Source organism: Astyanax mexicanus, chromosome 1 (assembly GCF_023375975.1).
Source record: "Astyanax mexicanus isolate ESR-SI-001 chromosome 1, AstMex3_surface, whole genome shotgun sequence".
Taxonomy (NCBI): domain Eukaryota; kingdom Metazoa; phylum Chordata; class Actinopteri; order Characiformes; family Acestrorhamphidae; genus Astyanax; species Astyanax mexicanus.
The window spans coordinates 8,111,434-8,133,055 of NC_064408.1; the positions used below are offsets into that span (position 1 = coordinate 8,111,434).

General features: G+C 32.4%; 1 protein-coding gene and 2 long non-coding RNA genes across 3 annotated transcripts; 2 read left to right on the forward strand and 1 right to left on the reverse strand.

Annotated features, from left to right (window-relative positions):
• The first annotated feature begins 1,266 nt into the window (after positions 1-1,266).
• On the forward strand, positions 1,267-10,723 carry LOC125780546 (uncharacterized). The gene is made up of 4 exons (XR_007423775.1): positions 1,267-1,719; positions 1,944-1,996; positions 7,557-7,730; positions 10,634-10,723. It is a non-coding gene; the product is annotated as an uncharacterized LOC125780546 (long non-coding RNA).
• On the reverse strand, positions 2,939-17,839 carry LOC103030153 (PR domain zinc finger protein 12). The gene is made up of 5 exons (XM_007252084.4): positions 17,421-17,839; positions 10,604-10,794; positions 7,549-7,704; positions 6,731-6,845; positions 2,939-3,517 (listed from the first exon to the last, which is right to left on the reverse strand). Exons 1-5 carry the CDS (start codon positions 17,698-17,700, stop codon positions 3,054-3,056), a joined length of 1,206 nt encoding a protein of 401 aa, XP_007252146.3. The 5' UTR covers positions 17,701-17,839; the 3' UTR covers positions 2,939-3,053.
• On the forward strand, positions 10,729-17,648 carry LOC111192177 (uncharacterized). Its single transcript, XR_002649830.2, has 3 exons — positions 10,729-10,813; positions 13,758-13,951; positions 17,560-17,648. It is a non-coding gene; the product is annotated as an uncharacterized LOC111192177 (long non-coding RNA).
• Positions 17,840-21,622: the final 3,783 nt, after the last annotated feature.

Consider the following 21,622-nt stretch of genomic DNA (forward strand, 5'->3'; position numbering starts at 1 on the left):
AACTTTCGTGGTGTTAGTCTGTATGAACTATACACCGTTTTGTAGTTAAGTTTCAGTTCTGTTACAGTTGTGGTGGAACTACTTTTTGGCGGAAGGCACAGTCCATATTAAACCATAATTATTCTTAATTTCTTAAAGTTCTTTGATTTATTTTCTTTATTCATTTTGTAAAAAAAAAAAATGTTGTTTAAAAGCAATAGAACACAGGAGGGAGTGTGTTATCACGAATAACATCACGGTTGTGATGATCTACAGCACTCGCCTTTGGCTGATGTTATTCTTGATAACACACTCCCTCTCATGTTCTATTGCTTAAATGGAAACTAATCTGATAATAAAAAAAACTGTCAAAAAGCCTGATGTCACAACAAAATCATGGCATTTTTTCCCCATTGAGCAATAGTATCTGCCTATTCAGTATATCGTCGCTGTCCTATGAAAAACACTTATCTCCATTTTTGTCGATTTTTAGTTTACTACATAATTTGAACAAACAAACTGTTCCTCACACTGTGCCAAAATTTCTTGATGAACGGACCAATAGAAATGAATCAAAATGACCTGAAATAAACTATTTTTACATTGACTTTCAATTGAAAGTTTACAAGGTTTTTTCTCTCTCCTGTAAAGCTGCTGTTTTGGAGAGTATTTCGAGTGTTTTTCATTGGACAGCGATGATAAAATAAAGTTTAGCCCCGCCCATTCACACTGAAGTTATAAGTAGTGTTTCATCTTGGCCTGCTTCATTATCAGGTTATATATGTATACAGTACCAGTCAGAAGTTTAGACACATCTTGTAATTTAATGTTTCCCTTTTCTTTTCGTCCTACATTGTAAATGAATAGTGAAGTTATTCAGGCTTATGAGTGCCAGTTCCATCATTATAATGTTTTTGATGGCCTTTGCAGTGACTGCACCTGATTTTTTCCTTTACTTAGTTGAGTAGTTCTTGCTTCTCATAATCTGGATTAGAACATTACTCAAATAGAGCTATTATTCACTCTATACCTGTAACTCTACCTCTTCACTACTTTACAACAGATGCTCTCAAACACTTTATTAAGAGACAAGACATTTAAATAATTAACTCTTGATGAGTTCAGCACAGCTGTTAACTGAAAAAAGCCTGAAATCCAGATGACTCTACCTCATCCAGCCAATATGTTTAGAGCTGTCATCTAAGCAAGAGGTGCTTCTTATTTAAGAGTTTAGTATTAGCCTACAACGCAGAACATTTTTAAATAATAAAAAAATGTAATGTCCAAACTTTTGACTGGTACTGTACACATCCAAACCATCACTGATTGTAGAAACTTCACACTGTGTCAAGCAGTTTGGACTGTGTGTCTCTCCACTCTTCCTCCAGACTCTGATCCCTTGATTTACAAATGAAATGTAAAATTTACTGAAGATCAGTGATGGTTTGGAGAGACATGTCATCTGCTGGTGTTGATCCACTGTGTTTTATTATCAAGTCTAAAGTCAGTGCAGTTTAGTTTTCCCACAAAATCTTACAGCACTTCATGCTTCTTCTCTTTGCTACTGACAACTTTTATGGAGATGCGGATTTCATTTTCCAGCAGGACTCTCTTATCCAGAGCAACTTACAAGGTTATTTCTATTACAGAGTTGGGCCAATGTAGTTTTAGGAGTCTTGCCCAAGGACACAGTATAGTCACCCAGAGTGGGAATTGAACCCCAGTCTTCCACATGATGTGGTAGGTTTTCAGGTCAGTTTAAAACACTGACAACAATTTTCCATCTTATATATTTTTTTAATCATGTTTTATTCATGCTTTATTCTTATTTTATTGTTATCCTTTTGCATGTTTTTTAATTTGACTTCTCTTAGTATTTTCTAATTTGTAAAAAAGCACTCTGAATGACCGTTGTGTATGAAAGGTGCTGTATAAATAAACCTGCCTTGCTTTGCCTTGTCTAGGTTATAAGCAGGCAGTGGTGTTATCCACTGCGCCACACCAACCACCATGTCAGGTTTGTACTTGTACTGAATTTCTTGCTTTTCATATGTCATTTGAGGTCATTCTGCTGGTTTTGACCACCTTGGTTTAATTCAGGAATATGAAGTGGATTAATAAAGCAAGTGTGAACACGACCCAAATACTAAATTCGAATCATAGGTCAGTTAGGGCAACACACCACAATTTTGGTGAATGATTAAAGTGCAACATTTGTCCCATTGTCCAAACACATGCACTGAAGAAAATAATGAGTAAAATTTACTTAAAAAAGAGTTTCGCAACTTTCTGCATTTGCTTTTTTTTAAGTAAATTTAATTTCAGATCAATTTAAGTAACTTTAACTCGGTTTTAAGACTTAAATGTTACATAAATAAGTAAATAAGTGAACTGAACTTCAGTCAATCCTTTCTTTTAGTAAACTTTACTTCATTTATTTTTACTGAATCAATCCTTTCTTTTAGTAAACTTTACTTCATTTATTTTTACTGAATCAATCCTTTCTTTTAGTAAACTTTACTTCATTTATTTTTACTGAATCAATCCTTTCTTTTATTAAACTTTACTTAATTTCTGCATTCAATCGTACCTAATTACAATTACTTAATTTATACAATATTATTCAAATAATTTATGATACATAATATATTATAATTCCTGAAATTAAAATATTTTAGTTAAATACATTCACACATTGAGACAGTGTAATATGTGTGTTTTAACTAAAATATTTACGTTTCAGGAATTATAATATATTATGTATCATAAATTATTTGAGTAATATTTTATTGTAAAAGAAAGGATTGATTCAGTAAAAATAAATGAAGTAAAGTTTACTAAAAGAAAGGATTGATTCAGTAAAAATAAATGAAGTAAAGTTTACTAAAAGAAAGAATTGACTGAAGATCAGTTCACTTATTTACTCAATGTAACATTTAAGTCTTGAATCCGAGTTGAAGTTACTTAAATTTATCTGAAATTAAATTTACTTAAAAAAAAGCAAATGCAGAAAGATGGAAAAGTTTTTTTTAAGTAATTTTCACTCATAATTTTCTTCAGTGTGGATACGCTCCTCAGAGCACCATGGTGGCTATGTGGTGTACCAGTGGCACCGGCTGGGCCATGGAGGCCATGACGGTGATCTGTGGGGGCGGAGGTGAGGGCTGGCCGGCCTCAGGGTTGGGTGGTCGGTGCCTGGCGCTCTTCTGGTGGGCTCTGAGCCCCGCTAGCTGGGAGTAGGCGCTCTGGCAGACGTGGCACTTGTAGGGGCGCTCGCCGGTGTGCAGGCGGACGTGGTTGCGCAGGGTGGAGGACTGGCTGAAGCGGCGGTTGCAGAAGCGGCAGACGAAGGGCTTGTCCAGGGTGTGGATGCGCATGTGGGAGCGCAGGTTACTGCGGGAGTTGAAGCCGCGGTGGCAGATGACGCAGCGCATGCGGCTGGCAGCTGCTGAGGAAGAGGAGGAGGAGGAGGAGGAGGAGGAGCAGGAGGAGGAGGGAGGGGAGGAGGTGGAGATGCCATCGCATGAGTGGAGGTCATCTGTGAGACAAGAGAGATAAGATAAAAATATTATATATATTTTGGAAAAGTTTATCATAGGTGAAGGCATCACCACCCAACAGTGGACAGCACAGTGGATGGTAATAATGATCATGACCGGCGGCTTCTGTCTAGAACTGTCCATTTAAACATAGAAACAAATCCAGCAAAAAACAAACACATCCACATTCCTCCCACCTAAGAGAGAACGTTATAAGAACGTTTAGCAACATTTTGTAAAGGTTCCCAGAAGGTTAGCTTCTAATGTTGAAGAAATTAAGTTCCATTAAACGTTCTGAAAAGTGTGAGATAATAATGTTTTGCAGCACAATAATGCTAATAAAACATTCCTCACATAATATTCTAAACATTGTGGAAATGTTAAAAACTAAAATTCCGAAAACCAAAAACAACCAAGTTTTAACCAAGTCTACTCAAGTACCAAAACGTTTAAAAATGTTTAATAAATAAAAAAAACATGATAAGAACATCCAGAAAACTTCACAGACATAACGTTAAAAGAACATTAATTGTAACACACACATTTTGCACAGAGCATTGCAGCAATCCCAGCTAAGTTTTTTCAAATTTTTGTTAGAATGTTTTCTGAATGTTATTTGAAGTTCTTAGATCATTCAATCTGTCACGTTTCCTTGTTAATAGAATGTTTTTATTGAACTTTTTTTTTTAAACGTTCCGCAAACGTTACTTTAGCACCACTTGTGTTAATTTGTAGTTTTAGGAATGTTACTTTTACCGTTTCCACAATGTTAGTATTTGTCTAGCTGGCAACATTATATGAGAAATGTTTTTTTTTTTTAATAACATTGTTACATTGTAAACTGTTATTATGTCACAGGTTTTAAGTACATTACTAGAACATTAGTTGTGTAACTTGCGATGCCAAAAGTTATGGGTATACCATACTAGTTCCTGTCCCATGACATTTGGCATCTCAGTGTATTTTAATTATTTCTGTTATACTCATAGAGAACAGTAATTAATGATCACTTTATATATTTTTTCTGTCCATTTTTAAGACAGTTTCCTTCTTCTTATCCCTGACCCTGCCCCAGCTGGCCACCAACATCAATCTATATATCTATCCAAATAAAAAAAATAAGGTCAAATAAGAAAAAATTCTATTGTGTTCTGGAAAGTATACAGCTCTGGAAAAAATCTTAAAATTGATTATTTTCTTTGATTTTACCAAACTGAAAACCTCTGTAATATAATCAAGAGGAAGATGGATGATCACAAGCCATCAAACCAAACTGAACTGCTTGAATTTTTGCACCAGGAGTAAAGGCATAAAGTTATCCAAAAGCAGTGTGTAAGACTGGTGGAGGAGAGCATGATGCCAAGATGAATAAACACTGTGATTAAAAACCAGGGTTATTCCACAAAATATTGAATTCTGAACTCTTAAAACTTTATGAATATGAACTTGTTTTCTTTGCATTATTTGAGGTCTGAAAGATCTGCATTTTTTGTTATTTCAGCCATTTCTCATTTTCTGCAAATAAATGCTCTAAATGACAATATTTTATTTGGAATTTGGGAGAAATGTTGTTTGTAGTTTATAGAATAAAACATCAATGTTGATTTTACTCAAACATATAAATAGCAAAATCAGAGAAACTGATTCAGAAACTGAAGTGGTTTATTCTTTTTTCCCACAGCTATATATATATATATATATATATATATATATATATATATATATATATATATATATATATATATATATATATATATATATATATATATAAATAGATAGAAAAATGTCTATTCTGTTTGAACACAGGTGAGTATCTGTGCTGTGTATGGCCACTAGAGGGCGCGCTCGCTTGAGGATTTGTGCGATAAGGATCTCATTCATTCTCAGAGAGTCAACACAAACACAAAGCTGAGCAATTATGTAATTAATGCAGGTCTAATGAGTATAATCCCCCCAAACGACCCCGACTATTATCAGCTCAGCACAAACACACACACACACACACACAAATACATACAACACAACACATTATAACAACAGTCTTATGCTTTTACAATGCTGCATTTGCACTGCTGTTTATACAGGTTCTTTTAATACTGTTTATACTGGTACTGTCATTCCTTCTTTATTCCCCCATCATAACTACAGTAACTGGTATAATCTTAAATTGCACTATTGTCTTGTGTCTTTTGTCTCACGTATGTCTATTTCATTCTTTTATTATTTATATTTTGATTTAGTGGTACCACTTTAAAATAAGACTACCTTTATAAATGGTTTATAAATGGTATATATTAGTTTATTAATGGTTACTAATTAGGTTATAAATTTCTTAAAAATCATTAATAATCAGTTATAACACATACGCAGAAAGGGCAGCAATATAGATGGCTGTGGGTTCACTATTTGGCAAACAACAGGTCATTGTTGCCCTTTCTACGTATGTGTTATAGCTGATTATTAATGATTTTTAAGGCATTTACAACCTAATTAGTAACCATTAACAAACTAATTGTAAACCATTTAAAACCCTTTATAAAGGTAGTCTTATTTTAAAGTGGTACCGATTTATTTGTACTTTAAGGTTTTTTTGCTGTAACTTTGCATGTATTAATCAATTAAATGTGATGAGTTAATTAGAAATGAGGTGGGGTGGTGATCATCCAATATCCTGACCCCACTGATGCTTATCATGTTGCCAAATGCAATCAAATCCTCATCCATGGTGGTCCTGTTCCACTGATAAATAGGGTAGCTGGTACCTGATTCTTATATTATGCATTATTTAATTTGGTTGTACTTTTGTTAACTATCAATTTATGTTTTTGCTTTAACTTTGGGAAGGAGTAACGCAAATATAAAGCGCTGCCACTATAATCGCTGGGAAGATCGCTGGTTCGAATCCCAGTCATGCAGCTTGCCATCAGCTGCCGGAGCCCTGAGAGAGCACAATTGTCATTGTTCTCTCTGGGTGGATACAGTAGATGGCGCTCTTTCCTCTCATCACTTCTAGGGTGATGTTGATCAGCACAAGGCTGCGTCTGTGAGCTGATGTATCAGAACCGAGTCGCTGCTCTTTTCTCTAAGAGTTAGTGCTGTGATGCTACTCAGTAATGCTGCATCAGCAGCAATTTAAAAAGAGGTGAAGCTAAATTGGAAGAAAATGGGAAAATTTTTAAAAAACAAAATTGATGTAATCCAAGAGCACTCACCACTCCGGCTCTTTTTCTGCTGCTCTTCATCCGTGCCTGGAACACCAGGAATGCCCAGGAACGTGTTGTGGGAATTTCCATACCAAACCAGCAGCTCCTGGTCAGGAGGAATGGTCTGAATGGGAACGAAAGCACATGCTAGAATCAGTTCCAGTGATAAAAAATATTGCAAACATTTATCTGAGTGGATTTGGTTCAATAGATAAAAAATAATTGCTTAAAACTTTAACTTTTCCTTAATTTTTGCAATACAACACTGCAAATACACTTTATACTATAGAATATGACCTTCTGCCATCTTGCCTAACAACATGTCTCACCAAACCATCACTGATCATCAGTAAATTTTACATTTCATTTGTAAATCAATGGAGCAGAGTCTGGAGGAGGAGTGGAGAGACACACAGTACAAGCTGCTCGAGGTCTAGTGTGAAGTTTCTACCAATCAGTGATGGTTTGGAGAGACATGTGATCTGCTGGTGTTGATCCACTGTGTTTTATTATCAAGTCTAAAATCAGTGCAGTTTTAGTTTTCCCACAAAATCTTACAGCACTTCATGCTTCCCTCTGCTACTGACAACTATTATGGAGTGTGGATAGTGTGTGGATTTCATTTTCCAGCAGGACTTGACACACTGGTTGGCTGTAAGCCATAATCACCAACAAAAAAATAAAAAAACACTCAAAATTGATCACTCTGTGTGTATAATACATCTATATAATATATAAGTTTCACATTTTGATCTGAATTACTGAAATAAAGTAACTTTTTAATGATATTCTAATTTTTTGAGATGCACTAGTATAGTTTTTGTTACCTCCACAGCCTTGTAGAAGATGCTGCTGCCGATCTGCACCACCTCCAGGTTCTGCTCCTGCTCATTCCGAGCACACTTGATGTAGGTCATCCAGCTGCGCTGGTCTTCTTGGCTGGCGTCGACGAAGCAGCGAACCGTTCCATCCTCATTAAACACCTGAGAGCATCAGGAGAAACATCACGGTTAGCACCACAACCATCTCACAAGTTATGCAACTACTTGTATTTAAATTTCATAAAATAATTTATTTATAACGAAACAAAGCGAATTTATCAAAAGTTCAAATGATAAAATTAACTTTCTGTTAATCCACCCAGACCCTTTCATAAATTTATTCTTCAATTATATATATATATTTTTTTCCAAACATGCTTTACCATGGTTGATCAATAAATCTGCTATGAGTTTAATAGGTTTATTGATAAGGTAATTGGAGAATATTCAATATTTCTAAATAATAGAGGACCATGTGAACTTTTTTCTATTTAAATTATTGAATTTGATTATTTATGTTAATATTACTGTTAACTTGATTTTATTATTAACACATTTGTGTTTTTTTACAGCAACTATTTTTTTTTACAGAAACATGCTCAAACATTTAAAGGCTTTTAATAAAACTATTGTAAAAAAAGATTTATAAAAGGGTGACTTGATTAAGTGTGAAGAGACTTACAAATAAAGTGTTAAAAAAGAGTGAATTTCTGATATTTGTAAAAGCGATGATTTTATAAATGGCTCAAGTTAGCATAAACCACCATAAAATCAAAGGCTTAAAAATGGATGAATTAATGAATGTCTTTTATTGTCACTATAACATATACAATGAGATTAGAGCAGCTCCTATATATATATATATATATATATATATATATATATATATATATATATATATATATATATATATATATCCCCTCATAGCTATTGAAAATGTATTATGTATCTCCGCTGTCCAATTAAGAACAAGTAACTCCATTTTTGATTATTTTTAAATTACTACATAATTTCAACAAACCAACTGACCCTTACACTGTGTCAAAAATTCTTGATGAATAGATCAATAGAATTTCTTCAAAATTACCTGAAATAAACAGTTTTTACATTGACTCCCTTTAAAAGTTTAGAAGGTTTTATCTCTCTTGTAAAGTTTACTATTGTTCTAAATTATGAAATTAATAAATTATTCTTCTTTCTGCTGCCTTTCATTTTATTTGTGACTTGTAAAAAAAAATCTTATGTATATAAAATATATTTTGTTTATAATGAAATAAATAATAATAATAATAATAATAATAATAAAGTTGCTGTTTTGGAGATACATGTTTTTTATTGGACAGTAAAAATATGCTCCAAGCTAAAATAGACATGTACTTATAATATGATATACAGTGAAATATTTACCCAGCGTTGTTGTCTAGAAATTAGGGATAGGTTTGGGGTGGTTGAGATAGACTGTAAAATCAGTTCATTTGTGTGTTCAAAATGGTTAAATCTGTTTGTCCTTGTTAACATTCGGCATGATGGAGCGATTCCATACAAAAAACACCTTCTGTTCTTTAAAGAAGATCTCAGTGGATGGTTCTTCTGTAATTTAGTAATGTAAAGGTGATATACACACACATATTTATTAGCTTTTCCTGTTTTCTACAGCTTTTCATTTTCCATTTGGAAGCTTCGGTTAAAGAGTGTGGTTTTGTCTTCTTAATTAATTTGCTATTAAACTATTAACCAAACATATTTAAGAATTAATAGCAGGCTACGGTGACCGCCTTGTCTCTGCTGTGAGGTATAAAAGTACAAATACAACAACATTTCTGTGTTATAGGGAGATACAGATATAGGAACTATATACCAATAATGATATTAGGTCATATTCCCATTTACTCATAGTCTCTTATCTTTAATATACAAATCTATTATATATAGACTAATATCATAAAGCTTTTTCTTTTAGAGTGATTCCATACAACAGAACAACTTTTAATTTCCCAAATAACCGTTCAGTGGAAGGTTCTTTTGCATAGTTTTTATAAATGATATGAATTAATAACTAAAGTAAAATAGTAAAGTAAAATATAACTCTAAAAAATTGATTCTTTAGAGTGATTCCACACAAAAGCGCTGCTGATATATCGCAGGGTTAATGCTGAAATTGTACATAAAGTATAGTCGTTCGCCTTATATACAATATATACAGTAAATATTAATTTTTTAAAAATCCATTTCATTTTTATAATATTAGCAATATTAGTCTGATATTTATTATTTTTTTAAAGCAATTTTCTATGGATACTGATTTGATTAAAGTCCCTGTTCTAAATGCCTATAACTATAAAATTTCTAATATTATATTAATATGTTGCCCTTATGTATAATGCTTATTTAGTATCCTGTATAAAACTAATAATAACAACCTAATAACTGTCTGAACATACTTTAATAATCTTTTAGGATTTTTTTAAAGGAATTAGTGATTCAAATCCATGCAGTCTCTTTCTATAAATAACTGCTGTACTGTAATAACTGCAGTGTTGAACTGGATTTATGAACAAACAGCTCTGGAAAAAAATAAGAGCCCCCACTTTATGTTTGAGTTAAATTAACATTGTTGTTTTATTCTATAAACTACGAACAACATTTGTCCCAAATTCCAAAAAAAATATATTGTAATTTAGAGCATTTTTTGCAGAAAATAAGAAATGGCTGAAATAACAAAAAAGATGCAGAGCTTTCAGACCTCAAATAATGCAAAGAAAAAACAAGTTCATATTCATAAAGTTTTAAGAGTTCAGAAATCAATATTTGATGGAATAACCCTGTTTTTAAATCACAGTTTTCATGCGTCTTGGAATCATGTTCTCCTCCTCCACCAGTCTTACACACTGCTTTTGGATAACTTTATGCTGCTTTACTCCTGGTGCAAAAATTCAAGCAGTTCAGTTTGGTTTCATGGCTTGTGATCATCCATCTTCCTCTTGATTATATTCCAGAGGATTTCAATTTGGTAAAATCAAAGAAACTCATCATTTTTAAGTGGGGGCTGCTGGTTTCTCACCTCCCACATGAGGTTGTTGTTCTTGAACAGGTCGACGTGTTCAGGAGAGACGAGGCGGCCGGTGAACGGACCCATCTCAGTCCCGGCTTTAATCCAGGCTTTAGAGAAGATCCCCAGACCCTCGCCCGGGATGGAGCTCTGAGCGATGATCACCTCGCTGGGCAGAACCAAACTCGACAACTTCTGCACCTCTGAAACACACGCAGCACAGTGAGCATCAACATGAGATTTATAATAACATAAAAAACATATTTTATCTCCTAATTAACAACATAATTAGATATAGAAAGAAAAACATCCTAAAGATAAAGAGATTTCTATTGGTTCATTCATCATTTAAGCCTTTCCACAATGAATAACATTATATCAACCACAGGTAACACTTTACAATACGCATACATTAATTAACAGTGCTTACCAATCAATCAATCAATCAAAATGTATTTATATGGCACTTTTTTACAACTGAAGGTGTCAGAAAGCAGCTTTATAGAACAAATAATAAGACAAAACACTGTATATATGATACAGAACCCGAGAATCTGCACTGATTATTAATTTATACTATTTAAGACATTAATAATCATTACAATATGTAATTATTAGTATTTATAATACTCTTAACCATTAAAATATTTACTTTTTTAAATGATGTCTTAATTGGTGTCAATTAATAATTAGTTCGGACATTAATAAACTGTTTAAAAATAACTTATAAGTATAATTAACACTGTTAATTTTGACCCTTATTGTAAAGTCTCACCAGGTTTTAAAAGGCTTAAAGAGACATTTTTTTTTTAATAGTCCTTTTTAATATATATTTTTTATATTTCTGTGTGGTTTTTCATCTTGTATGTATGTTTGTAGCTTCTTTATTTTTTAAAATGCAGGTAACAGAGGTTGTACTCCATGTAGAATATAGTATATAGAGTATAAAGTGAGTCCTATAAGGGACCATATAAAACAGTTTTGTCTCATTTTATGATTATTAAATGTTTAGAAATCAGTTTAAACTGATGGATTCCTAAATATAAAAAAATAAATCAAAGAAACAATTAAAATAAAAACTCTCTTTTTGACTGGTAATGTACGTTTGCTCCAAATAAGTTTTAAAACAGTAAAATTTGCATCAGCACGAATTCAACTATGTAAAATTAATATATATATATATATATATATATATATATATATATATATATATATATATATATATATTTATCAGGTCAACAGTTTCGCTTCTATAAAAATAATATATGCTCTGAATCAGGACAAATAATCAATAGATTAAAATACTAGTTATTCATTTTTAAGATGCAAGAATGAAATGATTAGTATAAGTCTCATTTTTAAAAATATATGGTTAGAAATTAGTTTTAAACTGATGGATTCCTAAGAAGAACCGCATTCAGTCTCTTAAGAATAAGAGATTGTAAGAATAAAGAAAGAAAAGGGGCCAAAGGATAAAGCTAAATTAATTTTATTTAAAGTTCTTCAACAGTTCAGAGACTTTTAACCTCTTCAGAAAACTAATTTTAAAACATGTGTAAATTTGTAACATGCTAAATTTGTAGTACAGTATATTAAAATATATGTTTATACCCAACGAATATACTAGAAGTGAGCTACTTACAAAAGACAGTAACTAGAAGCATATATGTACTATAATGTAAATAGATCACATATATTTAACATCAATTCTTAGTACATTTCTAATCTAATATACCTGGTGTATAATAAATAGTGATACAGTTGTAATATTCTAATGTATTGTAATGTATTAGAATTTTACTGTAAGCATATTTAATATCTAATATGGGGTTACATACATGAAGGAATTTAAAAGTTTAAATGTTACTTAAAAAGTATATTTAAAATAGTTCTATTTTAGTATAGTTAAGTACACTTAGCACAATTTAAGTACTATTTTTTATACTGTAATTAAAGAGTAATAAGTACAAAAAAAGTTGTTCCATTTTAGTACAGTTAAGTACACTTAGCACAATTTAAGTAAAACTTTAGTACTATTTTTATACTGTAATTAAAGTATAATAAGTACAAAAAAAAGTTGTTTCATTTTAGCACTCTTTAAATATACTGATTAATAATAATGTGGCTACAAGAACACTTTAGCGCACTACAGCATAATAATGCTTAGTATACTTTAATCTACTTTTTTTCACTAGGGTAGCGATAGTTTGTAGATAGATAGTTATCCAGTAAAACCACTAAAATCACACAAAATTTTGAGATTTATTATTATTTTCCAAACAAAACTGAACTAAAACCTTTCAAATTCAGCTAGCTGACATGCAAATGAGATTTTCTCCTTTTAATGCCGGTCACGAAATATTACATACAAGCTAATTTACCCATGCTAAATTGAATTAAACGGTTAAAGTGGAGCTGAATGTTTGGGAGGGAAAGCTCCACACAGACTCAGATTCGTTCGAGAGCTTAAAGAGTGACACTTGCCTTTCTTAAATGTCACAATCAAAGCTTTGGGTCTTTTTTATTATTGTTATTACGGCTATTATTAATATTCGCGGCGGCGAATGAGACCCGAGAGAGGTTAAACGGTCCTCCATTACTCGGCGTCCAGCAATTTGTTCTGCTTCCCAAAGATATTCATGACTCTCGGCTGGAAAGGGAGCGGCTAATTCCAAATTCATTATCCTTTTTAAGGACTTTGTAGCAATAAATTTGCTGTGAATGAAACGGGAGCTTGTTTAAAGCACCCTGGAATTTCGGGAGAAAACAAAAAAACAACAAAAAGGAGAAAAGAAGGGAACAGAGGAGAAAAGAAAAGAGAACGGCGAGGCGATTAGCTCGCTGCCGCGGCGTGAAAGGCTCTAGCTTTAGCCTTCATGGTGCATTAGGGGAGGAACAGCCAGCTTTTCAGGCCCTCAGAAAGAGAGAAAAAGGCCCCAGAGCTGCCAAAAGAGGAAAAGAGACTGTCCAGAGATGGATGAATACCAGATAAAAAATGAAAAAAGAGCAGGGGGACATCTGAAAGAAAAGGTGGGTGTTGGTCGATTTGAGAGGGGGGGGGGGGGTAGCAGGGGGGGCTCCTCCTCCCCTCTCAGTTTAAGTGGAAACTTTTTCTCAGGTCAAGCACAAAGTTAACCAAATGAATTTAATGCCCTTCTTTCTTTAGTCAGCAGCAGTTACACGCCTAACAGGCCTGGAAACGGAGGGGGTCAGAGCACTAAACGGGTTAAAGAGCTCAATGGGGGAGAAGAAAGGAGACAAAGTGGGAAAATAGTGGAGAACAGTAATGCCAGAGTCACAGAGACCTTGGGAAGAAACTGGGGACAGTGGGGGAGAGCGGAGACCCCGTGACAGGGGAAGGTGAGACCTCACTTTACTCAATCCTGCATTTTTTATCCTCGATTTTTACATTTTTACCACTTTTTCCACATTTTAAAACTAAAACTATTTTGCTTTTATTCGTGGTGCAGGAGGACAGGAGAGGAGAGCTACTCTACCATTTAACAATTATCAATTGCTTAATTAACAATACATTTTTTACTATGTGTGAGTTGAGTTTAGCTTTAGTTATGGTATTATTATATAACATATATATACGATATATATGAAAGCAAAATTCATTAACACTAATATTAACACTAATTGACTTATTTTGCCTTTGACTTGTTTAGTTTAGTTTAGTATATACTTATTTATGTAGTATATTTATTTATGCTATGTACCTATATACTATGACTTATTTATTATATACTTAACATGTGTTTAGTTTGTCTTATTAAACTTCAATTCTTCAATTCAATTCAATTACATGCTTAAACACATAACATATAATTTATATAATATATACTGTCTTTACATGACTTTTACAGCCAGCTAAATTCCTAAACACAGGTAATTCACTTATTTTTATTTTACCCTACTTTTATGATTGTCTTTAATTGGTTTTAACTTATATATATATATTCTTTATTTTTTTATATTGAATTTAGATTTAATTATGCTTTAATATATAGCATATACTCTCTTTAGGTGACATCTACAGCAAGCAAAAATATATACTGTTATCCATTTCTGTTATATATTTATTTTATTAAAATGCTTTAAAATATGTTAGAGGTTATATTATGATTATAGGACAGCACCTCTATCAATTAACTCTCAAAACAGCACTTTACATTTTTTACATATCATATGAAATATTATATAAACACCAGCTTTGTGGTAAAATATAGATATATACGTGCGATATTGTCATGAAATCACAATATAATAAGTAGTAGAAGGTATATAAATATATGTGGAAAATACAATGTAGAACTTATTATAGGTATGAATTTATTTTAGATATGAATATAGGTTTTGAATCAGGGTGGTAAAAATATTATATAATTTAATAAATGTACAAGATGATGAGTTTGAGCATTCCTTGAGTTTTTACACTAAAATAAATACAAATCCTAAATAGCTGTGCTCTAAAAATGGCAATAAATTAAAATTCCACAACATTTGCATAGTACTGAATTGAAACTGCAAAATTATGGATAAATGGGCAATTTGTAATAAAACTTCTATAATTTAAGAAACAATGTTATAAAAAAAGTGGTAGCTCATATACTGTCATGTTTTTCTTTTTGTTTCTAATATGTTAAATTCTGTAGAAATGCAGCAAATATTGGAAAAATACTTAAGTATAAAATAATTATAAATATGTTTTTAATAAATGGCACTTAGAAAATCAACTGACTACAAACTAACTTTTCAATGGGGCTGCATAGATGGAATAGATATATACTGTAGAGATATGGAATGACAGTTATAAGGAAGAAAAAAGCATATATATTTATTGATAATATATGAATATATTTAAAAAAACACAAAAAAATGTCCTGTAAGTTATATTTTTTGTCATGTTTTGGTCCTAAGCATTTGTGCGACTCTCTTTTAAAGAGAGAGATTAAACTGTTAAACATATAGATGCCATATATTTAAAAGAAAACACAAAAAAATGTCCTGTAAATTATATTTTTTGTCATGTTTTGTCTCTTAACATTTGTGCGACTCTCCTTCAGAGAGAGATTAAACTGTTGAACATATAGATGCCATATATTTAAAGAAAAACACATTAAAAAATTGTCCTGTAAGTGATATTTTTTGTCACGTTTTTGTCTCTAAGCATTTGTACAAATCTCCTTCAGAGAGAGAGATTACACTGTTGAACACATATAGATGCCATATTTAAAAGAAAACACAAAAAAATGTCCTGTAAGTTATATTTTTGTCTTGTTTTTGGCTCACAGCATTTGTGCGACTCTCCTTCAGAGAGAGAGAGATTAAACTGTTAAACACATAGATGCCATATATTTAAAAGAAAACATAAAAAATTGTCCTGTAAGTTATTTTTTTTTGTCTCGTTTTTGGCTCACAGCATTTGTGAATCTCTTTTAGAGAGAGATTAAACTGCTGAACATATAGATGCCATATATTTAAAAGAAAAAAAACATAAAAAATTGTCCTGTAAGTTATATTTTTTGTCACGTTTTTTTGTCTCTTAACATTTGTGCGACTCTCCTTTAGAGAGAGATTAAACTGTTAACACATATAGATGCCATATATTTTAAAAAGAAAACCCCAAAAATGGTCCTGTAAGTTATATTTTTTGTCATGTTTTTGGCTTACAGCATTTGTGCGACTCTCCTTCAGAGACAGATTAAACTGTTGAACATATAGATGCCATATATATAAAAAAAAAACATAAAAAATTGTTCTGAATGTTTATTTTTTTTCTCGTTTTTGGCTCACAGCATTTGTGCGACTCTCCTTCAGAGAGGGAGATTAAACTGTTAAACATAAAGATGCCATATATTTAAATAAGAAAACATAAAAAAATGTCCTGTAAGTTATATTTTTTGTCATGTTTTTGGTCCTAAGCATTTGTGCGACTCTCTTTTAAAGAGAGAGATTAAACTGTTAAACATATAGATGCCATATATTTAAAAGAAAACACAAAAAAGTGTCCTGAAAGTTTTTTTTAAGTCTCGTTTTTGGCTCACAGCATTTGTGTGACTCTCTTTTAAAGAGAGAGATTAAACTGTTGAACATATAGATGCCATATATTTAAAAGAAAACAAAAAAAACTGTCTTGTAAGTTATTTTTTTTGTCTTGTTTTTGGCTCTAAGCATTTGTGTGACTCTCCGTTAGAGAGAGAGAGATTAAAGTGTTAAACATATAGATGCCATACATATATATAAAAAACCCTAAAAAATGTACTGTAAGTTATATTTGTGTCTTGTTTTTGGCTCTAAGCATTTGTGTGACTCTCCTTTAGAAACAGATTAAACTGTTGAACATATAGATGCCATATATTTAAAAAAGAAAACATAAAAAACTGTCCTGTAACTTATTTTTTTGTCTCGTTTTTGGATCACAGCATTTGTGTGAATCTCCTTTAGAGAGAGAGAGATTAAACTGTTAAACATATATATGCCATATATTTAAAGAAAAACACATTAAAAATGGTCCTGTAAGTTATATTTTTTGTCACATTTTTGTCTCTTAACATTTGTGTGACTCTTTTTAGAGAGAGAGAGATTAAACTGTTAAACATATAGATGCCATATATTTTAAAAATACACTAAAAAATGTCCTGTAAGTTATATTTTTGTCTTGTTTTTGGCTCACAGCATTTGTGCGACTCCTTTTAGAGAGAGATGAAACTGTTGAACCATATGAAGTTGTGCCATATAGATGATAAAATGATTTTCATATAAATATATAGAGTTCAAATTGAGAAATATATCAGCAGATATACAGGAGATAAGGTGTGCCTACCTCCAGTGAAGCTCTGAGCGAGGACCTCAGCGGTGAAGGCAGTCTTGGGGCTGACACTGTGCTGCTGCTGGAGAAGATGATGCTGATGATGATGATGATGAGGATGGTGATGATGAAGATGCTGTTTCTCCTCTGACAGGTGATCTCCCAGCACGTTCCTCCAGCGGCCGTACAGGAAGCTGTGCAGGATGTCGGAGGTGATGATGTCGCACAGGGAGTGAGGCTGAGGCTTGAACCCAGCCTTCAGCACCAGCGCCTCAGCCGGCAGCACCGACCCCATGGCTCCTGGCTCTCTTCTACAGCTCCGGGCAGAAGTGACGGGACAGCAGGGAGAGAGAGGGGGCAGTGTGTGCACTGATGAGCCGGGGGGAAAGTGAGTGTCCCGCTCAGGGGCCGGGGGTGCGCTTATATTGGGACGGGTTCAGTTCAGCCCCCCTCACTAATGAGTTATTAATGGCTCAGCCCCCCCCCCCTCCCAACCCCTCTTCTCCTCCTCCTCCTCCTCCTCCTCTCTCTGCTGAAGTGTTTCATTCACTCTCTCTCTCTCTCTCTCTTTCTCTCTCTCTCTCTTTCTGTGGGGACAGCCCACTCTGCCAGCCCACTAATAAAGGACAAGCAAGAAAGAGAGAGAGAGAGAGAGAGAGAGAGAGAGAGAGAGAGAGAGCCAAAAGCCTAGTGAGACCAAAACCATAATTTCATAAAGTCATAATTTCATTCTTATGATTTTACCAAATTGAAAATCTCTTGAATATAATCAAGAGAAAAATTAATGATCGCAAGCCACCAAACCAAACTGAACTTATTGAATTTTTGCACCAGGAGTAAAGCAGCATAAAGTTATCCAAAAGCAGTGTGTAAGACTGGTGGAGGAGAACATGATGCCAAGATGCATGAAATAAACTGTGATTAAAAACCAGGATTATTCCTTTATGAATATAAATTTGTTTTCTTTGCATTATTTAAGGTCTGAAAGCTCTGCATCTTTTTTCGTTATTTCAGCCATTTCTCATTTTCTGCAAATAAATGCTCTAAAAATTACAATATTTTTATTTGGAATTTAGGAGAAATGTTGTCTGTAGTTTATAGAATAAAACCACAATGTTCATTTTACTCAAACATAAACCTATAAATAGCAAAATCAGAGAAACTGATTCAGAAACTGAAGTGTTCTCTTGTTTTTTTTCCAGAGCTGTATAATCATATATTCATTCTGAAAATATAAGTATAAATGAATTTATGGGCATTTGTATTGTAAATAGAAAAAAAATTAATTAAACTCTCTCTCTCTCTCTCTCTCTCTCTCTCTCTCTCTGTCTCTCTCTCTTTCTGTAGGCACAGCCCACTCTGCCCGCCCACGAATAGAGAACAAGCAATGATCTGTGTGTGTGTATGTGTGTGTGTGTGGAGAGAGAGAGAGAGAGAGAGAGAGAGAGAGAACTTGTTCAATAGTTGAAACTCTCTCTCTCTCTCTCTCTCTCTTTCTCTTTCTCTCTCTCTGTGAAGGAGTCACACAAATGTATGACAGAGAGCCAACAAGCCCAAAGAGACCAAAACACAAAAGGGACCATTTTCGGTTTTACCTATAGTAAAATAGCAATGGAACTTTAATAAATGTATATATTGAACACTGTATACAGACATTGGTCTTTGATATAAAAATGAACTAAAGTGCTGGGGAAAAAGTACTATGGTTCGTGACTTCCTGCTCCAGACAGTCATATTCTCTCCAATCTTATCTGAATCCATTCATTACAAAAGAAATCCACAACCAATTGTTACATATTATAAATAAATAAACACTAATAAATAGATTTACTCGACATGCAAAGCACGAATCTCCCTCAGAACAAGTCAGACCATTTATTTACCATACTCAAAATGAACTGCTACATCAAATCGATATCACTTAAAAGGGATCAAAAATACAAAGCTATAAAAACAAAATAAAAGACAAAAGCATAAACAAATAATACAAATAAGTCATTTAAAAAGAAAGTTATATATACAGTAGAAGTTATATATAGAAGTATTTCTATTGGTCCATTTATCATGTCATTTATATTGAATGTAAATAACTACTATCATGTTATATATAATATATTCAAATAGAATACAAGCATAGATATAGTAAAAAAACAACAACTTTACAGTAGGAATAAACCTACGTAGATAGATAGATAGATAGATAGATAGATAGATAGATAGATAGATAGATAGATAGATAGATAGATAGATAGATAAATAGATAGATAGATAGATAGATAGATAGATAGATAGATAGATAGATAGATAGATAGATAGATAGATAGATAAATTCTCATACAATGTGTCAGCACTTCAAATTAAATACACAAATTAAATACTGAGATACAAAGTTAAAATTATGTATTTATTGATTTTTTTTTTTTTTTCATTTTACGCCATGCAATATTATTAGTAGTAACAATAGTAGGATTAGTAGTATTAATTATCTCTGGGCTCTCTCAGAGTCCTGCCGCTGAGGCCGGTGTGTCAGTGTGTGAGTATAGAGGTGTAATTGTATGGTGTATGGTGTATGTATGTGTGTGTGCTCTGTGCTCTGCTGCATTGTTCTGCTGCTGTTGCTCTGATGGGATTCATATATTCATAGGGGGTCTGTATGAAGCCCTCACTGTGTGTGTGTGTGTGTGTGTGTGTGTGTGTGTATGTTCTGTTCTTTTCTCAGATTCAGAGCTGCTGCTCTCCGTCGTCTGACTGTCCTGCAGGATCACAGGTGAGTTCACAGACTCTTCAGTTCAGCTACAGCACTGTTCAGTGGAGGATCTCAGTAAAGGGCCGTCAGGGGCCACAGTATTTATAAAGGGGCCAGGTATTATTTCACCATGTTTCACACCATGTTCAAACACTTGAATGTAATTTTCTATGGATTTCATCTTGTGCCGAAAGTTTTACACAAAACAATAAAATCTGCAACCCAAATTTTTGAGAATCAAACGGAAAACGTTTATGTTGCAAATTTAAAACAGAAAAAAATTATCTTATATATAATATTTCCTTTTGGATTTTGCCAGTCTTTGCTTTCATCTTTGTGTGAATTTTCTTTTGCATTTTGCTTCTAAAGTTATTTGATATAATTATTTTTTTCTTCTCTCTCTAAATATATAAAATCTGCTGTAAAGTTTTTTTGCACAAAAAATTTAATCTACAATCAAAATATTACGATTCAAAAGGAAAACGAGTATGTTGCAAATTCAAAACAGAGAAAAATTATTATTTATATATATATATATATATATATATATATATATATATATATAAAGAATTTGCTCTTTGCTTTTATTTTTGTTTTTTTGTAATTAGTTTTTGTAAATTATATATATTTTTATGCAAAACTTTTGTACAAAAGGAATTTCTTAAAAATCTCCTTACCAGTTTTACATGCCTTTTTTTTGTACATTGACATGATGAGTGACAAACGAACAGACAGACAGACAGCAGACAGACAGATAGATAGATAGATAGATAGATAGATAGATAGATAGATAGATAGATAGATAGATAGATAGATAGATAGATAGATAGATAGATAGATAGATAGATAGATAGATAGATGAGAAAAGATGAAAAAAAAAACTTCTTAACTGGAAGTCAATGAAAAGATATATATTCCAAGTAATGTTAAAGTTTTTTTAAATTCTATTCTTATTCTATTCTAATACAAAAGCAAAAAAAATATTTTCAATATAATTAAAATTATGATAGATACATACACATATTTTGCAATATTACATATTAAAACTGTCTTATTAATAATTTTAATACATATATTTTTGTACAACATTGCACAATATTAGGAAAATATAGTGAATCACAGTATTTCTTGTTGTAACTGTACATTGCATTAATATATAAATATATATATATATATATTTTTTTTTTACAAGATTTCACCCAAAGGTTAGAGATGATATGATGAATAAAATTGTAATAATTATTAATTAATTATTAATAATGCACTCTTTGTTGATCTGAGTTGAGCTTTTTATATATATGGTAAATATGTAATGGAATAAAATAGATAGATAAGTAAATTGAGAGATAGACAGATCTATTTATACAGTATATAGTGCACAGTTTGGATACATGTTGAAGCAGTTATTGTACAGTGTGTTGTATAATTCAGTGTAATGCGAATGATTATGTATGGTGTGTGTGTGTGTGTG